This window comes from Zerene cesonia, unplaced genomic scaffold, assembly GCF_012273895.1.
Source record: "Zerene cesonia ecotype Mississippi unplaced genomic scaffold, Zerene_cesonia_1.1 Zces_u003, whole genome shotgun sequence".
Classification (NCBI taxonomy): Eukaryota; Metazoa; Arthropoda; class Insecta; order Lepidoptera; family Pieridae; genus Zerene; species Zerene cesonia.
Window position 1 is genome coordinate 357,799 of NW_024045133.1, and position 19,363 is coordinate 377,161.

Genomic DNA, 19,363 nt, shown 5'->3' on the forward strand with positions numbered 1-19,363 from the left:
ATAATTGGGTGCAAAATCACTTTGTTTGATATCCACTAGGGATAGGAGTTATAAAAAAAAACATGAAATGCAATTTGTATTGTCATATGCTATATAACATTAACAAATGAATCACATTTCAAATGTAATACCTGAGAGATTTAAAACTAACTAAAAAATCTAGAGAGAGAAAAGACATGAGTGCCTATCTTTAATGTTATGGAAAATTATGAATGTCTATGTAAATGGAATGTTAAATATAATAAACCATCTTTATCATCCTGTTTTTTATATATCTTGTTTTATATTATAAAATTTATTAACTAAGGTATACAACAAATTCACATTTTCTCAAGATCAATAAAATATCTACGCACAAAACAGGTGAATAATGCAAAATATGTATGTCTTAATAAACTAAGACAACTGACTTTTTGTCGTTCTAAGAAAATAATATTTTACTATAATATACCGATTAGAAATTACCATTCGGTACTGTTACAATACGATTTTACGATATAATATACCGATCAGCAACAACTTAATCTATATAAAAAATTCGCATAGTGGAAAATAAACTGCAACTAAACATCATTCTAATATAAAAATTAACGCATACATCCTTCTTAATGTCAATAATGAACGAACGAAACGAATTCAATTAATATGAAATAAGGGACGTAAAAATTAAAATTCACCATACAACTTTCAGACCATATAATGATGAAAAGGAAAAAATAAAGAAAAAATTGAGGCAAACAAAAGTTAACTTGAGCAAAAAAACAGCATATTTTATTCTTTAAAATCTCATTTAAAAAGTATTTCAATGCCTTAAAAACTAAAAAAAGAACCACTTCACTGAATTAAAAATAAAGAAACGAAAATGCGCGCTAATGTATCATTTTTGTTATAAGTCTTCTTAAATTGTTGTTGTCAACAGTCCCTTATTCTAATATTTTATGTGCATATTATGCATGAATATAAATATTTCTTCGTTAAATACCTCTTATACCTATATTTTTATTGCATTCTTATATTTTTCTAGATTATATTTAAATAATAGAAAGAAATTGTGATGATAAGATGTGAACCAACTTGTGTTTTACATAGGCAAGTCTTTAAATTCCATAAAACGATGTAACAATTTGATAAAATTATTTTCGCTTGGAAATGGAAATATCAAAAAGTTTAGTATTCCGTATTATCTTGCTGAAAGCTTATATAAAACTTTTTATGTATTTGCTACCAGCTGTTCGCCCCGGCTTCGCTCGAGGTACGTACTTGTCAGTGCAGCTTTGTCAAATTATAACGGTGAAAGAACTTTTGAAATCGGTCCAGTGGTTTCTGTGTGAAAACATTACAAACACTTACGTAGAAATCTTTCCTGTATATAATATTCGTATAGATTTTAACTAAGAGATAAGTTCAACAGAGCATATCTAGAAATTGAGAAAGGGAATATAAATTATGTTGTAACGTTAACGCTATAATAACATTGTCACGTTATAAAAAGTAACAGTGACTTTAATTTCATCTATTATTTTTTAGTATTTTATTAGCTAACTTAAATATAAAATAACGTTTTATTGCACTGAACTCTCCGCAATTCTTTGCCTCATTTGCTTTTTAATTTCATTCCTTTTTGCGTATTCTCTTTTGCTTATTAAAATTTTCCTAACTTTGACATTACCGCGAATTCTTTTCCTTACTTTTTTAATATCTTTATCAGCTGTATTATTTAGTCTATTGTCTATGTGAAACCCGAAGTCCGTTCTCTTTTCCAAATCCGAGAAATCTTCGATTTTCTCTCTGGTCATTTTGTTGTATATTTTCAGAAACTGCCAGAACTCTATATCACCACCCTTTATGTTTGTCTCGTAGAATTTCTTCAACTCGGGATCGCATTTGTGTTTATTCACTATCGGTTTCGGATCCAAATACCGATTCGGGTTAACGCTATTGATAGCGGTGTTACATTTATTCGGTTTGAGGGGTTTTTCCGCACCGGTGTTAGTAACGTTATTTTTCGTTTTTCCGTTATTTTCGATCAGTTTCAACTTGTGCTTCCACATTTTCGGTTTGAAGGGCTTCGCGTTCGGGTCGTGCCGTCGGTAATGCAGTTTCAGCGCGCTCAGCGTTTGACAGATCTTGTCGCAGCTGTCGCAGGGGAACATCATTTTGCCGCCATTTTTCTTGGTGACGTCACTCAACCGCTTCATCCGCCCGCAGTAATCGTCGCTGCCGGTGCTCAAACAGTCTGTCGTATACCTGATCTCGGGTATCAGATACGTATCGACATTCAACGTTTCCCGTTCGACGATCCACTCGCCGCCCATTTTAACCAGCTTCGTTCTGGCGATAATTTTGTCCTTCAATTCGCGGTTCCTTCTATCGATGTCGACGTACGCCTGCCGGTTGAGGTGTTTCACGCTAGGGATGACCTCCATCGTGTCGATGATTTTATTCTTGACGTCGAAGTAGAATCGCGAGCCGTTGCTATTGCTCTTCCTGTCCCTGATGTGGCCGGTGTACAGTTTGGTGTTTATCCTGTGTTTCGCCAGCAGGTGGCGCCGCATGTTCTTCTTGCATACGTAGTCGCAGAGCGGGCACTTCCTCAGTATGCTCGAGTTGCACAGCTCGAAGTGCACTTGGCAGTGCTCGAGCAGGGCTTCCTTTGTTTCGTACAGCTGTTACATACAAATATTGTCATTTTAATTTCAAGCTGGAACCAGTGGCGTAGCTATCATAGGGCCAGGTGGTGCAGTGCACCAGGGCCCCGGAGCTCAAGGGGCCCTCTAACCTCAGCTTTGAAAGAGGGGAGGAAGGCCGAAAGAGGGGAGGAGGTCCCGATTCTTTCCCTATGCACCAGGGCCCTTGTCCCCCTAGCTACGCCACTGGCTGGAATTAAGGATGTCCTATGTATGTTATCAACGTTACAATAAACAACGTATGGATGTTTGTCACTATTTTACGCGGAAAAGGCTGATCGGATTTCTATGAGATTTGGTATAGACATAGATTATAGACTGGATTCGCACATAGGCTTTTAAGCTAGTATAGCATAAACCAGGTTTTGCCCGCGGCTTCGCATGCGTTAAATTCGGAGTACCTAGTTCGATAGATGTTATTATACATATAAACCATCCTCTTGAATCACTTTATCCGTTACATAAACCCCATCAAATACATTACGTAGTTTCAAAGATCTAGCCATTCATAGGGAAAGACGAATGAACCGACTTTGCTTTATATTTTGTGTCAAGGAAGGAAGGTGGAATCCCTCTATCGAAAAAGGAAGGAATCTCCACCAGCCTACAACGAGGCCCTAATCACAGCCACACAGTTTTCACAGCCATAACACATAAACAGCAACGTAATTAAGATTTTACTTTATTTCTTTCCTTCTTAAATTGCCGTGTCTGTGTTTGTGTTTTCCTTATTTCCTTCTGTACAATGTGTTCAGTGTTTTGTCTCAGTGTTATGTTAGTTGTTTGTTCTTGTAAATATATATGTTAAATACTACGTATAATCATATTTTTTTTGGTGATGAATCTCAATGCTAGCCTGAAGGGCTACTACATTTTAGCACGGGCGCGTGGGTGAACTGATGGTTCACCCTGGTAGCGACACCGGACACGCTCAAGGGCGTCCCCTCTTATCGGGTACCGCGAACCTCGGCTTGGGCTGTCGCACGTCTAATCTTGATGTTGAAAAGTGATATATATGTACTGTAGCGAAAAAATTTCGCTTGCGCGATTCAGAAGCGCGTCGCCGCGCTGTGCAGCGACGCTGACGTGTTCTCACCTCGAAGCACACGTAGCACTGGTGCACGTTGAACTTGAGCTTCCCAGTCGCGTCCTTCTCGTATATATTATCTATCTTTATTTCATTCGTCGGCTTCGGCACCGCTAACGGTTTGGGAACTGAAAAAAAAAAAAAAAGTGGGTGTGCGATTCACACATGATAGAAGTGAAACTTCAATAAATCGTCAAAAGAATGAATAAAATAGTATGTATATTACTGTCTCATTCTTTGCCGGCTTCATTCTACACATTTTTGTATTTCTGTCTCTTCATCATCATCATCATCAGCCCATATATGTTCCCACTGCTGGGACACAGGCCTCCTATGAGGGTTCAGGCCATAATCCACCACGCTGGCCAAGTGCGGGTTGGCAGATGTCACATGTCGTCGAACTTTTAATTCTTGGACATGCCGGTTTCCTCACGATGTTTTCCTTCACCGTTTAAGCAGTGGTGATGTTATCCACATGGGCAGATAAATTGAAAAATCAATTTATTTCCTGCACGCTCGCCCGGTCTCGAACCCCGACTTATCGATTTTGAAGTCCGAGGTTCTCACCACTGAGCCACCACTGCTAATGTGGTCTTTTTCTTTTTTCTGTCTCTTACCTGTCGTTTTTCCGTTGCATCAGGTTTGAAATCACAACGATTCTAAAGAAGTTTCACTTCAAAAAAACAAAAAAAAATATTATTTTCGTTTGAAAACTAAAGAAAATGTTTTTTTTGTTGACAGCGGAATTAACCGCCTCCTTGTCCTTGTCTCGGGTTCGATTCCCGGTGGGGACGCACAAAAAAAATATCTCGGTCTGGCAGGACACAGAAGGCTGATCACCTACTTGTACATAAAGAAAATCGATCAGTGAAACAGATGTATATCATCTGCCCCATACCCCACTAGAGATAATTTGTAGCGAAAAAATTAAACATATTATATGGTAATATCCTTCCTATCCTACTAATATGATAAATGCGAAAGTTTGTAAGGATGTGTGTGTGTTTGTTGTGCTTTTACGCAAAAACGCCTGAACCGATTGCAACGAAATTTGGTACGTCGATAGCTGAACAACTGGAATAACATATGGCCAAATTTTTATCCCGATATTCCTGCGGGATACGGACTTATGCGGGTGAAACCGCGCGGCGCAGCTAGTAGGTATTATATTAAAAGCTAAAAGAGGTTTTTTTTTTTTGTTTTATGGTAATTAAACAACGGAATTACACAATAGAACTAACTTATTTTGGGAGCAAACTACATATCGTGATGGATAGATAGATAGATAGCTCTATATATGCACCCATAAAGAACAAATTAATGGTCCTTGTGACTGGCTGCGATGTGCTATCATCTGACTATATCAATCAAGCAGTTGTGTAGAATTTCAGTACATTCTTATTACGATCTAATTAATTTTTAACTCATCCCTCTTTTTATTTGTTACAATAGTTTTAATTCTTTCTTTGGTAACATCGTCTAGTCAAATAATGTTAATTTTAATTGTCTATTTATAAAGAATTATTTTTATCAATAAACTCTTAATTTTAAAAATCAATAAAATCAAATTCGCTTCACCCAGTCAAGAGTTCGGAGAAAACCATTCCAAAACAAAAACAAAAAATACAATGGAATTGATAATCTCCTTCTTTTTGTAGAGTCGGTTGAAAATCTCACCTTTACTCATCAACAACTGCATTCTCTTATTGTACATCCGTCTCACTCGCTCCAACTCCTTCATCTCTTTCTCTCTTCGCGATTTAATCAAGATCCTTTTTAGTTTCCTCTGAAGATTCCTCTCCACTTTCGCGTCCACTGTGGGATCAGATTTTTTAGCTGAAATAAAAAATTTATTATTTTATAAAATTAAATTTATCTAATATATTAAATTGTATGTGGTAGTCGAGCACGCTTCGGCACGAATTGGGCCAGCTCGCACCGGGGAAGTACCACACCCCCACAGAAGACCGACGTGAAATAGCATTCTGCTGTGTTTCGTTCGGTGAGTGGGGGGGCCGGAGGCCCGTATCCTTTTCCTTCCCCTTCCCAGTCCTTTCCTTTGTTCCTCTCGCCAATCATTTCTTGATCCCTTTCCGGTTTAAAGTCGGCAATCCGTTTGTGGAGGCGTAGGATCTGTAATCGACTTTGCGCCTCTACAAATGTTCATGGGCGGTGGTAGCGCTTACCATCAGGCGTCCCACCAGCTCCATTGCCGACCGTGACATAAAAAAAAAAAAAAAAATCTCGTGTCACAGTTTTCGTTGCCATACTCCTCCGAAGCGGCTTGACCGATTTTGATGAAATTTTTTCTGCTTATCCGGTATCTACGAGAATCGGCCAACATCTATTATTCATCCCCCTAAATGATAAGAGTAAGGCAGAACAGCGTTTGCCGGGTGCAGCTAGTTATATCATATAATTAAATAAAAAAAAACAGGGTATACGTAAAGAAATTATTGAATCCCGCCGATCTTAATCAGGATAATGAGATAAACTCATGAAACTATTGTATCGTCACCGATCCGCGATAAGTGTAGAGTTTGAGTTCAATCTGTCCGTTTGCAGTGGGGCAAAATCGAGTCTAAACGAGTCGGTTACATACACACATACAGGTGAAGCTGATATCAGCGTGTTTAAAATGGAATCATCACGATTGGTTCATCAAATCGTTAGTTCTGAGATATCACACCATCACACTTATATTATAAATGTGAGTGTGTTTATTTCTGTGTCCGTCAATCACGCTGAAACTACTGAACGGTTTCTGATGTAATCTGGTATACAGACAGGGTATGAGCTGACTTGGGTGATGGGATACTTTTTATCCCGATTAAACGCTCGCTTGGGATAAAACAGGAATCTTGATATCCGGGCGGAGCCGGGACGAGCGTCAAGTACACAAATAAAAATACGGTCCAATCGAGAACCTCATTTCCTTAAAGTCGGTTAAACTCTTACATGGTTTTGCTCTCATCACAACTTCCTTCACATACAAATCATCTACTTTTCGTTCCACCGAGACTCCAGCGTCTGCAGCCTGGTCTAGACTTTCAGGTATTTCTACGTCTGATCCTAGAAAAAAAAACAAACACATAAATAAATATATTCTAAGTAATATATACCCATCAATATAATTGGGAGTGTCCGTTTATAAAATACCAGCTGCGCCCCGCGGTTTTCACCCGCGTAAGTCCGTATCCCGTAGGAATATCTGGATAAAAATCCTACTAATATTATAAATGCGAAAGTTTGTAAGGATGTGTGTTTGTTTGTTGCTCTTTCACACAAAAACTACTGAAACGATTGCGCAGCTAGTCTATCATATAACGAACGCGGTCGCACAAATTGATTCCGTCAATCACGGACCAGCCGTTTACACGGTGACGATTGACTTACCGCTCTCGGTCTCTTTTTTTATTTCCGCTTCGTCCACCTCACTCCTGTCAATCTCTTCTTTCACTTCCACCTTCTTCTTTAACACGCTGTAAAAGAAATAACAAAAAAAATAATAAACAATTTATTAATCTATAAATCATTCCAACGACTTATGTATCAGTTTCAATGTTATTTAATTGACATTTTTTTAAACATTAGGCGGCATCCATTATATGCAGGTGAAGTGAAGCATTCAAGGGGGGGAGGGGTCGAGTTGAATCTCAAGTAGGGAGGGGGGGGGATTGGAAGTATAATAATAATATTTTTAGTAATCAATGCAGTTTCAAAGGTAACATTTCACTGTCCATCCATTCGGCCATTTCTCGAACCCATATATTTTTTTTTTGAGAAAAACTCTTAGAGAAATAAAAGAGTTATGTTCCCAAAGGTGGCATTACAAAATTCCTCGCAGTATATATATCTTTATATATATATATATATATACATACTAGCTGCACCCGGCAAACGCTGTTCTGCCGTACTCTTATCATTTAGGGGTGTGAAAAATAGATGTTAGCCGATTCTCAGACCTACCCAATATGGTTACCAAATTTCAGAGGAATCGGTCGAGCCGTTTCGGAGGAGTATAGAGACTAACATTGTGACACGAGAATTTTATATATAAGATATATATATATATATATAAAAAACAGAAGTTGCCGCTTTCCAATGCTGAGAGAGTTTTTTGAAATCGGTCCAGTGGTTTTTGCGTGAAAACCTCACAAACATACAAAAGTGCCCTCTCTATTATAATATTACTGAAGATAAATATATGAATAAAGTCCTACCGTCTCCGCTTCAACTTATATCGTATACAATGCACGTTCCAATAGTGAGATTTCAAATAAATATGTCTTTTATATGTTTTGTGACATATTTTACACTCCCGGTCCTGAAATAAATAATTTCATTAAAAATAAATATTAATAAATAAAACCAAAAAACATCTTTCACAAAAAATGGTCCCGATATATAATTCTCGAAAATTCTAAAATTGGATGAGACGAAAGGTGAGAGGACTGCAACTTCCTTTTTTGAAATCGGTAAATAAAAAAGGGCAATTTTTTTCTTTATCTATATTTTTATATTTATTGATTGGATGTTGAGCACGCTTCGGCACGAATTGTGTCAGCTCGCAGCGGGGAAGTACCACACCCGCACAGGAGACCGGCGTGAAATAGCATGCTGCTGTGTTTCGTTCGGTGAGTGGGGGAGCCGGAGGCCCATATCCTTCTCCCAATCCTTGCCAGACGTCAATCCTTCCTCATTCCTTTGCCCTTAAAAGCGCCTAGCGCATTCGCAGAGGCACTAGCTTTTCTCCGTTCACGGGCTGTGGTGATCGCTTACCATCAGGCGCACCACCAGCTCAGTTGCCCGCTATCACATAAAAAACACATATCCAATGGAAACCATTGGAACCAAAAGGTGTGTGTGCGATTCACACACGATAGAAGCGAAACTTCAGAAAATCGACAAAAGAATGAGATGAATATATATAAAATATAAAATAGTACGTATATTTCTGTCTCACTCTTTGCCGGCTTCATTCTACACATTTTTGTATTTGTGTCTCTCATCTGTCGTTTTTTCCGTTGCATCAGCTTTGAAATCACAACGATCCTAAAGAAGTTTCACTGCAAAAATTACAAAAAAAATTTTTTTTTTTTTTTTTCTCCCAACATACCATCTCCGACTCGTGACCGTGCTTTATATGCATCACGAGACTCGGCTTGTTGTACGTGATGAAATTGCACATATCGCATACGTACTTCTGTCTGTACATGTGCTTGCGCGTTATGTGATTGGTCAGATATTTCTTGTTGTAGAAACTGTGGGGAAAAAAAGGGCAATTATTCTTCTATTCTATAATACACATCATAATATATAAAAAATAACAGTGTCATGATGTATGTTCCCAATGAACTGTTCAACAACTCGAGCGATTTTGATGAAATTTGGCCTTTTTTGTGTAATTTGATCCAACTTACTATATAGGATAGTTTTTATTTCGATTAATTAGTCAATATTTTTAATTATTACTCAGCCACAGCAACGCGTGGTTCGGTGATAAGATGATATACTTATTATACATAATTTCTCTCTTCTTTCGTTTTTTCTTTTGTTTTTCTTCATTTCAATCGTGCTCTTGTGTTTATGTTATGTTTCTTTCTTTCTTTCATGAAGGAAAAGGAAAGAAACATTTGTTCGGTTCCATTATTAAGAATAATAACCGACATCAAATTGTCGGAATTAGATCAAATTTAAAGTTCGGAAGGCAGTTTCTATAGAGAGGAGCCGGCAAGAAACTCTCTGTCAGTTGCTCTTTTTGAGAGGAAACTCCGCATCAGCACAGTCGGTTAACTCACCCGAGGCCGCAGTGGTCGCACTCGACCGGGCGCCGCTTGGCGCGGTGCTGGCGCGCGTGCGAGCGCAGGCGGGCCGCGCGCGCGAAGCGCCGCCCGCAGCGCCCGCACGCGCGCCAGCGACGCGGCTCGTGCAGGATCGCGTGCTTCTTCAGGGTGGACTGACGAAACGTAGCTTTTAATAGTTATATTAAAAAAAAAAATAGTTTAGAAATTAAAAACTTTTCAACGGATTTTAAACGCGATTTATTCATTATATTATTAACCCGACGTTTCGAACACTTTACAGCGAGCGTGGTCACGGGGAGACTGGTTTAAAATCCGTTGAAAAGTTTTTAATTTCTAAATGTATAATACTCGCGTGAAACCAAACACAAGAAAATAAAATAGTTTTTAAGCATATTGTTACTAACGAAATGAGTGTTCATAGTTACTCGATTAAATTTTTTCTATGTCATAGCGGGCAGCTGAGCTTGTGGTTCGCCTGATGGTAAACGATCACCACCGCCCATAAACATACGCAGAGGCTCAGACCTTTGAGAATGCGCTGCCCGCTTTTAAGGGATAAGGGATAAGGAAAGGATTGATGACAGGAAAGAAGGAATGGACTGTTAAGGGCTAGGAAAAAGAAATAGGCCTCCGGCTCCCCCACTCACCGTACGAAACTAACGAAATACTAAAATGCACAGTGCAGTGCACATTTGTCTCCGTCCTGTTATTGCTTTGTTTTATCGTCTTATTTTTTTATTGTCATGTATTTAATGTGTTCTTTTAATAAACTTTTTATCTATCTATCTATCTATCTAAAATGCCAGTTGTCACAACTAAACCGAATTCACATAGAATACGATAGGCACACCACCGTTTAAAACGGTGAAAGAATACATCGTGACGAAACCGCCATGTCCAAAAATCAAAAGTTCGACGACATGTGACATCTGCCAACCCGCACTTGGCCAGCGTGCTGGATTATGGCCGGAACCCTCATAGGAGGCCTGTGTCCCAGCAATGGGAACATATATGGACTGTTATGATGACGGTAGGCACCAGCTTTCAAACCAAAAAAAAAAAAAAAAGGAATCATAAAAATCTATTCACCCGGTCGAAAGATCCGCTGTCACGAATCCAAAAAAACAAACATCTCTACTTTACAGAACCTTCTCTTACGAAGTCGGTCGATTGAATTGACTCACCTTATCCTTAAAGGCTTTATTGCAGTCGTCGAAAGCGCATTTATACGGTCGATCGTCCACGTGCGTGCGCAGGTGTTGCATTAAATTGTACTTGTTCGAGATGCGAACGCCGCAAACATCGCACTGCACGGCGTAGCGCTGCTTGTGGACGACGCGCTGAAATATACACGTCGTGAGAATGTACACTATGATCACGAGGCGGGATTCGAACCCGCGTTTCTTGCCAAACCGTAGCAACTCCTAGCCTCTCGGCCACCCGTGATCCCGCCACACTAATCGAATCTCTTCCACTCTTTCGATTTTATGTTAACAACCGTCTCAAGCAATTTCGTATATTGTGTTAATATGTGATTATCCTACTTCCTTCCAACTAATATTATAAATGCGAAAGTTTGTAAGGATGTGTGTGTGTGTTTGTTGCTCTATCACGCAAAAAACTACTGAACCAATTGCAATGAAATTTGGTACGTAGATAGTTGGACAGCCGGTATAACACATAGGCAACTTTTTATCCCCATATTCCTACGCGATACTGACTTGCGCGGATGAAACCGCAAGGCACAGCTAGTTTACTGTATATATCACTTATTCATATAAAATTTCACATATTTTTTTTATAATTCTGGTTTTGTGCACCATCTACCTCTTATGAATCGAAAAATCTAATCCTCGATCTAAGGTTGCCTGAAAGAGATCGCAATCATAGCGACAAGGCCGTCCATTTGTGCGTGATTGTGTCGAGTGTTTGTGACCCTTTTTGTATTTGTTATATTGTATTGGTGCAAATGAAGAGTTATCTGTCTATTTAACCAATATGTTCTTAATCATCTCTATAGATGGCGCGGGGTGTCCCTCAGAAACACGAAACCGAAAGAGCCACAATAAATACCCTAAGTGGAACAATACACTAACGTTTTTTATTTAATCCCAAGGCGCAATAACATACAAGAAGGAGGAAGAAAAAGGTAACATAAATTGAAGGAACAAAAATATACAGTCAAGCAGACAGAACAATACAAAATGACGATAAATACAACAAAAGCAAAAAAAAAAAAGGTGGGGAGTAGTATTATGCAGTACTAGCTGCGCCCCACGATTTCACCCGCGTAAGTCCGTACAATACCCGGCAAACTTCTTGGCCAAAGTGTGAGGTGGTGGGGGAAAGTTTGCGCATGCTACACTTACGTGCAAAATTTTGTTTCATTGAAAAGCGATATTTTTTTTTAGTGCGTTGGTTGGTTGGTTTTAGATGGTGATACTGAGAGAAAGAGATTAGAAATGACTTCTTTGGTAGATTAGCAATTAAAATAAGATGAAATATGTAAAAAGAAATACATTTTAGTCGTTATTTAATTTCTTTATTTCTTTTTAAAGTTTTTATGACTTCTGTATAATTAAAAAAATAATAAAAGTAATTGTTAAAAGTAAAATGAGAAGAGTAAGAAAACAATATATTAAAATCGTAAAGTTTGGTACTACTGCTAATCATCTTCATCAATAGGAAGTATAGAAATGCCTTCTATTAAATTGAAACCAGTCGAAGCCGAGCTGGTGCCAGGGGTGGGTTCAGTTGTTTCATCATCTTCTTCATCATCGTCATCGTCATCGTCGCTGTCACTTTCGTCATCAGCAAATATAACGAACTGGTCAGTGACCATATCTACAACATGATCACTTTTGATATATTCGTCTTCAATTTCTTTTACTTTTTTACAGAATCTTTCCCATTCGCTGGGACCCATTGCTGCAACTTTCTGTTTCACTAGCTCTTTCATCTTTTCAAAATTCCACGTAACATTTTTATTGCTGACATATCCTTTTATATTTGCCCATGCCATCTCAATTGGATTGGATATTATAACAAAAACTCAACGAAATTTTAAACAAAACTTAACGAAATTACAAAAATAACAAAAACAACAAAATCTGCACAAAATTATTGCACGCAGGTGTACAATAGAGACAGCGGAACGTGAACGAGGTGCGGGAGGCAAGCGTCAACTGACCAACCAATTAGAGCGCGCCCCGCCTCCTCGTCCCGCACCGCACCACCAAAGAGACCTAAATTTTGTAACTGCGCATTCAAGGTCGTTTGTCCAAGATGTTTGCCGGGTATTATACCCTGTAGGAATATCGGGATAAAAAGTTGCCTATATGTTATTCCAGTTGTCCAGCTGTCTACGTACCAAATTTCATTGCAATCGGTTCAAAAGTTTTTGCGTGAAAGAGCAACAAACACACACACACATGCTTACAAACTTTCGCATTTATAATATCAGTAGGATAGAATAGTAGGATAATAATACCAAATAAAGAGTTTCTAGTGGGTGCTACCCCACAAGATGTAGCAAGAGAATCATTATTACCTGGGAGAAATTTTGGGAGTTTAATTTAATATACTTTTTAGTTAAACACTACAAATATGAAATAGAAAGAAAAGAGTGGATACAAAAAGTGACATGACAGCTACCGACTTACCACGTGAACGTTCCTCGAAGTGTTGTCCCGGAACATCTTGCCGCAAACCTCGCAGGGCTTCGTCTTCGTCTCCACGTGCAGGTGCTGCTCCGTCACGTGCACTTTCAGCACGGACTTCCGCGTGTACCTGGATAGTGGGCGTGCCGTGATCTATCATTACTATAGGTGTGTTTTTCTGTGTGTGTGGTAGTCGAGCACGCTTCGGCACGTGTTGGACCAGCTCGTCGCGGGCGAGTACCACACCCCCACAGAAGACCGGCGTGAATTAGCATACTACTGTGTTACGTTCGGTGAATGGGGGAGCTGGAGTCCCCTATCCTTTTCCTTACCCATCCCAATCCTCTTGTCAATCCTTTCTGAATCCCTTTCCAATTTGAAGTCGGCAAATCATTTGTAGAGGCTTAATGTCTGTAACTGACCTTACGCCTCTCCAAATGTTCACGGGCGGTGGTAGCGCTTACCATCAGCCGACCCACCAGCTTTATTGCCGACGATTACAACAACAACTATATAGTACAAGACCAAGCCGCTTTCCGCCTTTCCGTCTATAAAGTTACGCAACAGATATTGATAGGGTTTCTGTTAATAGATGGGGTGGTTCAAGAGGAAGGTTTATTTCTATAATATCATTGAGAAAAGGGGGGGGTTTTACTAGGAGGCGGCGCGTGCGCAGCCGCGGACAAAACCACGTAATGACATGTAGTTTAAAAAAAAACTTAACCCACACACGTTTTTTATAGAATAAAGTGAATTATCACTCAGAGTATACGCAAGAAAATATTTAATCTTGCCGATCTTAATGAGGATAACAAACTCATGAAATTATTGCATTGTCACCGATGCTTGATAAGTGTACAGAGTAGAAATTAAAAACTTTTTCACGGATTTTAAACGCGATTTATTCATTATATGTATTATTAAACCGACGTTTCGAACACTTAACAGCGAGCGTGGTCACGGGGAGACTGAGTTATAATGAATAAATCGCGTTCTAAATCCGTTAAAAAGTTTTTAATTTCTAAATGTATAATACTCGCGTAAAATCAAACACAAGAAAATACCAAGTATACAGAGTTTTTAAATATGTCCGTTTGGAGTGGGTCAAAATCGAGTCTAAACGAGTCGGTTACATACAAACATACAGGTGAAGCTGATAAAAGCGTGCTAAAAGGGCTCTCTTTTCTTCTCTTTCTCTCTTACTCCTTGTAAGAGAAGAAGAGAAGAGAAGAGACAATACTCACTGTTTATCGCACAATTTGCACTTGTACACTGGCACTAGCTAAAAGGGCCCTCTTTTCTTCTCTTTCCCTCTCACTCCTTGTAAGAGAAGAAGAGAAGAGACGATACTCACTGCTTATCGCACAATTTGCACTTGTACACTGGCACTATCCCGCGGTGCCGCTCCTCGTGCTTCCGCAGCGTCGAGCTGTCGCGGCACGCGTACACGCAGTACGAGCATTTGTACGGCTTGGAGTCTGGAATATTCGATACACACACACTGATATTATAAATGTGAATGTTTGTTTGTTTCGATGTTTGAAGGTCAATCACGCTGCAACTACTGAACGGATTTTGATGCAATTTGGTATATAGGCAGGGTACGAGGATAGGGTGCTTTTTATCCCGATTAAATGCTCTCTTGGGATAAAAAAGGAATCTTGATATTCGAACGGAGCCGGGACGAGCGTCTAGTAGGTACAAATAATGAAAAAAAGTTTGGACAAATAAAAAAAACCCGCCTTTAAATTGTCAGAACTGGATCATAATTAAATGGGAGCACACGGGAGCTTTCAATCGGAGAAAGAATCATCAAAATCGGTTCATCCAGTGAAAAGCTATACGGTGGCAAAACACAGTCAATAATAATACAGTCGTTTTTAACTTCTCAGACTTTTTGCAGTCGATTAAAAAATAAAAATTAAGTCGTAATACTTGGTTCATACACGAGAGAAACCGCGCGGCACCGCTAGTTTTACCATAGATATCTTCTTAATACATAAAAATCTAGTGTCGTGATGTATGTTCCCAATGAACTCTTCACCAACTCAACCGATTTTGATGAAATTTAGCATTTTATGTGTAATTTGGTCCAACTTACGATATAGGATAGTTTTTATTTCGATTAATCATCCCAATCATTTATAATCTTAATATTTTTAACTAGCTGCGCCCCGCGGTTTCACCCGCGTAAGTCCGTATCCCGTAGGAATATCGGGATAAAAAGTTGCCTATGTGTTATTCCAGTTGTCCAGCTGTCTACGTTCCAAATTTCATTGCAATCGTTTCAGTAGTTTTCGCGTGAAATAGCAACAAGCACACACGCATCCTTACAAACTTTCGCATTTATAATATTAGTAGGATTAGTAGGAAGTAGGATAGTAGGATTATTAGGATTGTCACTGAGGCACAGCAACGCGTGGCCGGTTATGCTAATTGTTCTGCATGTCTGTTCAACCAGTATCACAGTAGCACGTCACAGCGTCACGCGTGACGCGCGTGATTTTTTTTTTTTTTTATTGTGGTATAGGGAAGCGCTTGACTACCATCTCGCCTGCTGGTAAGCGTAGATGTAGTCTAAGATGGAGCGCGCTTCCCTAGGAGGTACCTGTTCACTCGACTTTTGAAGATCCCCAGATTATACTCGTCAGGGAACAGCGTGTAACGGAATCATGATGTAATCAATGGCTAATTGCAAATAAAACATGTTTTGTCACGGGCAATTTAACTTGATAGCAACACAAGTCGATGCAGTTGGATGTTGCTGTTTTGTGCGAGGCAAATAAAGTTATTCCTGTGTGTTATGTCTATATCTATATCTGTATCACTTAATATTATACAGCTGAAGAGTTTGTTTGTTTGTTTGAACGCAATAATCTCAGGAACTACTGGTCCGATTTGAAAAATTCTTTCAGTGTTAGATAGGCCATTTATTGAGGAAGGCTATAGGCTATATATGTACCACGGGCGAAACCGGGGCGGACCGCTAGTAGCATCTATAGATACTATATCAATGTTCCTTCCCAAGAAACATTATAGAACACACACATAAACATAAACGCGCGCCACGCCCACACATGCAAAGAAAAAACAAAAATTAGACATTTTCAAAATGTAATACTAAGACAAACAGACGGACAGACATGTTTACATTTACTATATTAATGACTCCTTTAAGATTACTTCACAAATATGACCAAATCTCTAATCGCGCGTGCGTCGAATAATGTTTTTTTATATAATTGTATACTATGGATCAATATATTTAACTGGTATATGCTACATTCTTTATTCTACTTTAAGTCTTTATTTTAGTTTGTTTCGCTTAAGACGCTATAGAAACTGCCTTTCGTATCAGTGACAACCGGTTTCGTATTTATTAACGTGGCAAGTGTTTTTAATACTAATCAGTGAAGTTCGACGAGTTTATATGTATGACTGTCAAGTGATTAGCTCCCAAATGGCTGATTATACGCCTACGCTCGAAAAAACAGCGCCTATAGCATCACGTGTCTATCCAACTGTGAAATAATTCTAAAAATCGGTCTAGTCGTTTCATCGGCCTTTGCTTGTAAAATAGCGGTGGTCCGTTTCCTTTTCCCAGTCCACTCCATCTTTCCAGTCATCAATCCATTCCTTTTCCCTTACCCCAAAAAAGCGGGCAGCGCATTCGCAGAGGCTCTACCTTTGCGAATGTTCATGGGCGGTGATGATCGCTTACCATCAGGCGCACCACCAGCTCAGTTGCCCGCTATGACATAAAAAAGGGATATTTGTACTCGCAAAGCAAGTCATTGACACATGAGCAATTTAAATCCAATTCAATGTATTAGAGAAATGATTAAATTCATTCGAGAACCTTAGTTTTTGCAGAAGGTAGGGTATTTTGTGAGGACCTAAACGCCACACCCTGGAAACCGTTCGGATACTCGTGTCCCGTTTTATGTCAAAGCGTAATCAATGCAATACACAGGTGAATGTTAATATTTTTTTTGTTGAGTTGGAAAATGTTAAAATTCAAATTCAAATTCAAAATTCAAATTCAAAATGATTTATTGTGATTCACAGGTTATAAGGAAGGTATTGCATTATATAAAGTTCTACTGTGATCTGCCATGTGGCGTATAATTGTCAACTTTTACATAAATAATTAATTAATAATCATATTTATATTGCATAGAATAATTAATCCTACTATCCTACTAATATTATAAATGCGAAAGTTTGTAAGGATGTGTGTGTTTGTTGCTCTTTCACGCAAAAACTACTGAACCGATTGCGATGAAATTTGGTACATAGACAGCTGGACAATGAGAAATTTTGATAGAATAGAAGAAGTTTGATTACGGGATTCGAACCCGCGACTTTTTGCCTAACCGAAACTCCCGGCCTTTTTAATTACGAATTCTTCTACTCTTTCATTTCAATGCTATAAAACTAAATATTAAATTTAAGATGTTAATATCAAAAATATCGATCGATGATCGTAATTTTGATAGAATGGTTGATACGGTAAGTATCTAATACGTTACGTTACGTTACGTTACAGATTAAAAATAATGGACTACAAAAAGATCGTGTTCCAAGAGCTATCCGTCAATCAGAATTTGAATGATTTAAACGAAATCATTATAAATAAGGGGAAATTAAATAAACCAACACGCGAACCCATCTATTCGGAGTATTATGGACACGAAAAATATAAGCGCTCTGCTAGAAAAATGGTATACGATTATAATAAATACAATTACGACAACATCGTGAAAGCGAACGATTTGATAAAACACGTAATGGCGGTATTCAAGATGGCGGACTGTAATGTCATAGACAATAATATTGGCGGGAATTCGAACTGTTCGAGAAAATTTAACGTGGACAACGAGTTCGTTAATATAATGACGAATATACTGAACAAATATGCGAAATCGACATTCAAGTTTACTGAGGAAATGACTGAGGTATGTAGAAGGTATATCTGGGTTGAAGTCATTACATGTGCTTTGATATTTTTACTAACTGGATATTGAACGTTACAGTTCTTATAATTTATAATTATGTTTCTAATTTAAGCAACTTTTTATTTATTTATTTATATATTTGTTTGTGCCACGCGGTTACCCGCATTATATCTGATGTTATATAACCTATAGCCTTGCTTAATAACTGGACTATCTAACAGTGAAATAATATTTCAAATCGTGCGAGTTCCTGAGACTAGCGCGTTCAAACACACAAACTCTTCAGCTTTATAATATTAGTATAGATAATTTAGTAGGTGAATAGGCGCGATCACACGCGTGGCGCATCCCGTACACAGACCTCGACCCTTCCCAGCCCATTCCTTCTTTCCAGTCATCAATCCCTTCCTTATCCCTTACTCCTTAAAATCGTGTAGCGCATTCGCAAAGGAACTACCTCTGCGAATGTCCATGGGTGGTGGTGACCGTTTACCATGCGGCGAACCACCAGCTCAGTTGCCCGCGATGACATAAAAAAATGTGGTTAGCATCACCACTGCTCAAACGGTGAAGGAAAACATCGTGAGGAAACCGGCATGTCCAAGAACCAAAAAGTTCGACGACATGTGACATCTGACCGCACGTGGTGGATCATGGCCTGAACCCTCATATAGGCCTCCCTATGTCCCAGTAGTGGGAGCATGTATGGACTGATGATGATGATGATCTGGTATCCAGGTGATCCTCGGGAAACTCTTCACAAACAGCACATACACGCACAACCTATATGACGTCAACAAGCTGCTTAAGTATTTACGGAAAGCGGTGCGTGTGCATACCAACCAAGCGGATGGGTACGCGATCACACTGAAGCCGAGGAACTGTTTGACCGTCAGCGTTCCGGGGTGCTTTTGCAAGCCCGGGTGAGGATAAATCATACATACTACATAGTATAAAACAGAGTCGCTTTTTCTGTCCGTATGTATGCTTAAATCTTTAAAACTACGCAACGATTTCGAAGATGTTTGTTTTTAATAAAATAAACGCGTGCGAAGCCGCGGGCAAAAGGTAGTTAAACTATATACCACCGACCTTGAAGGTTTGCGATCGACGTTTCGCCTTTCTAAATGGATAAAAATTGACGAGAGGAATAAAGGAAAGTACC

The 19,363-nt window shown here is 38.9% G+C and overlaps 1 protein-coding gene across 1 annotated transcript in view; it reads right to left on the reverse strand.

Annotated features, from left to right (window-relative positions):
• Positions 1-204: 204 nt before the first annotated feature.
• Positions 205-19,363, reverse strand: part of LOC119838524 (zinc finger protein 91-like) — a 22,021-nt gene continuing 2,862 nt past the window's right edge. The window contains exons 5-15 of the mRNA XM_038364498.1: positions 14,595-14,718; positions 13,244-13,370; positions 10,766-10,921; positions 9,576-9,733; positions 8,894-9,038; positions 7,998-8,101; positions 7,171-7,256; positions 6,733-6,846; positions 5,452-5,610; positions 3,784-3,902; positions 205-2,666 (exon numbers count right to left, since the gene is read on the reverse strand). Of these exons, the coding sequence (XP_038220426.1) occupies positions 1,563-2,666; positions 3,784-3,902; positions 5,452-5,610; positions 6,733-6,846; positions 7,171-7,256; positions 7,998-8,101; positions 8,894-9,038; positions 9,576-9,733; positions 10,766-10,921; positions 13,244-13,370; positions 14,595-14,718 (2,396 nt within the window). The 3' untranslated portion in view covers positions 205-1,562. The remainder of the gene's footprint in view (positions 2,667-3,783; positions 3,903-5,451; positions 5,611-6,732; positions 6,847-7,170; positions 7,257-7,997; positions 8,102-8,893; positions 9,039-9,575; positions 9,734-10,765; positions 10,922-13,243; positions 13,371-14,594; positions 14,719-19,363) is intronic.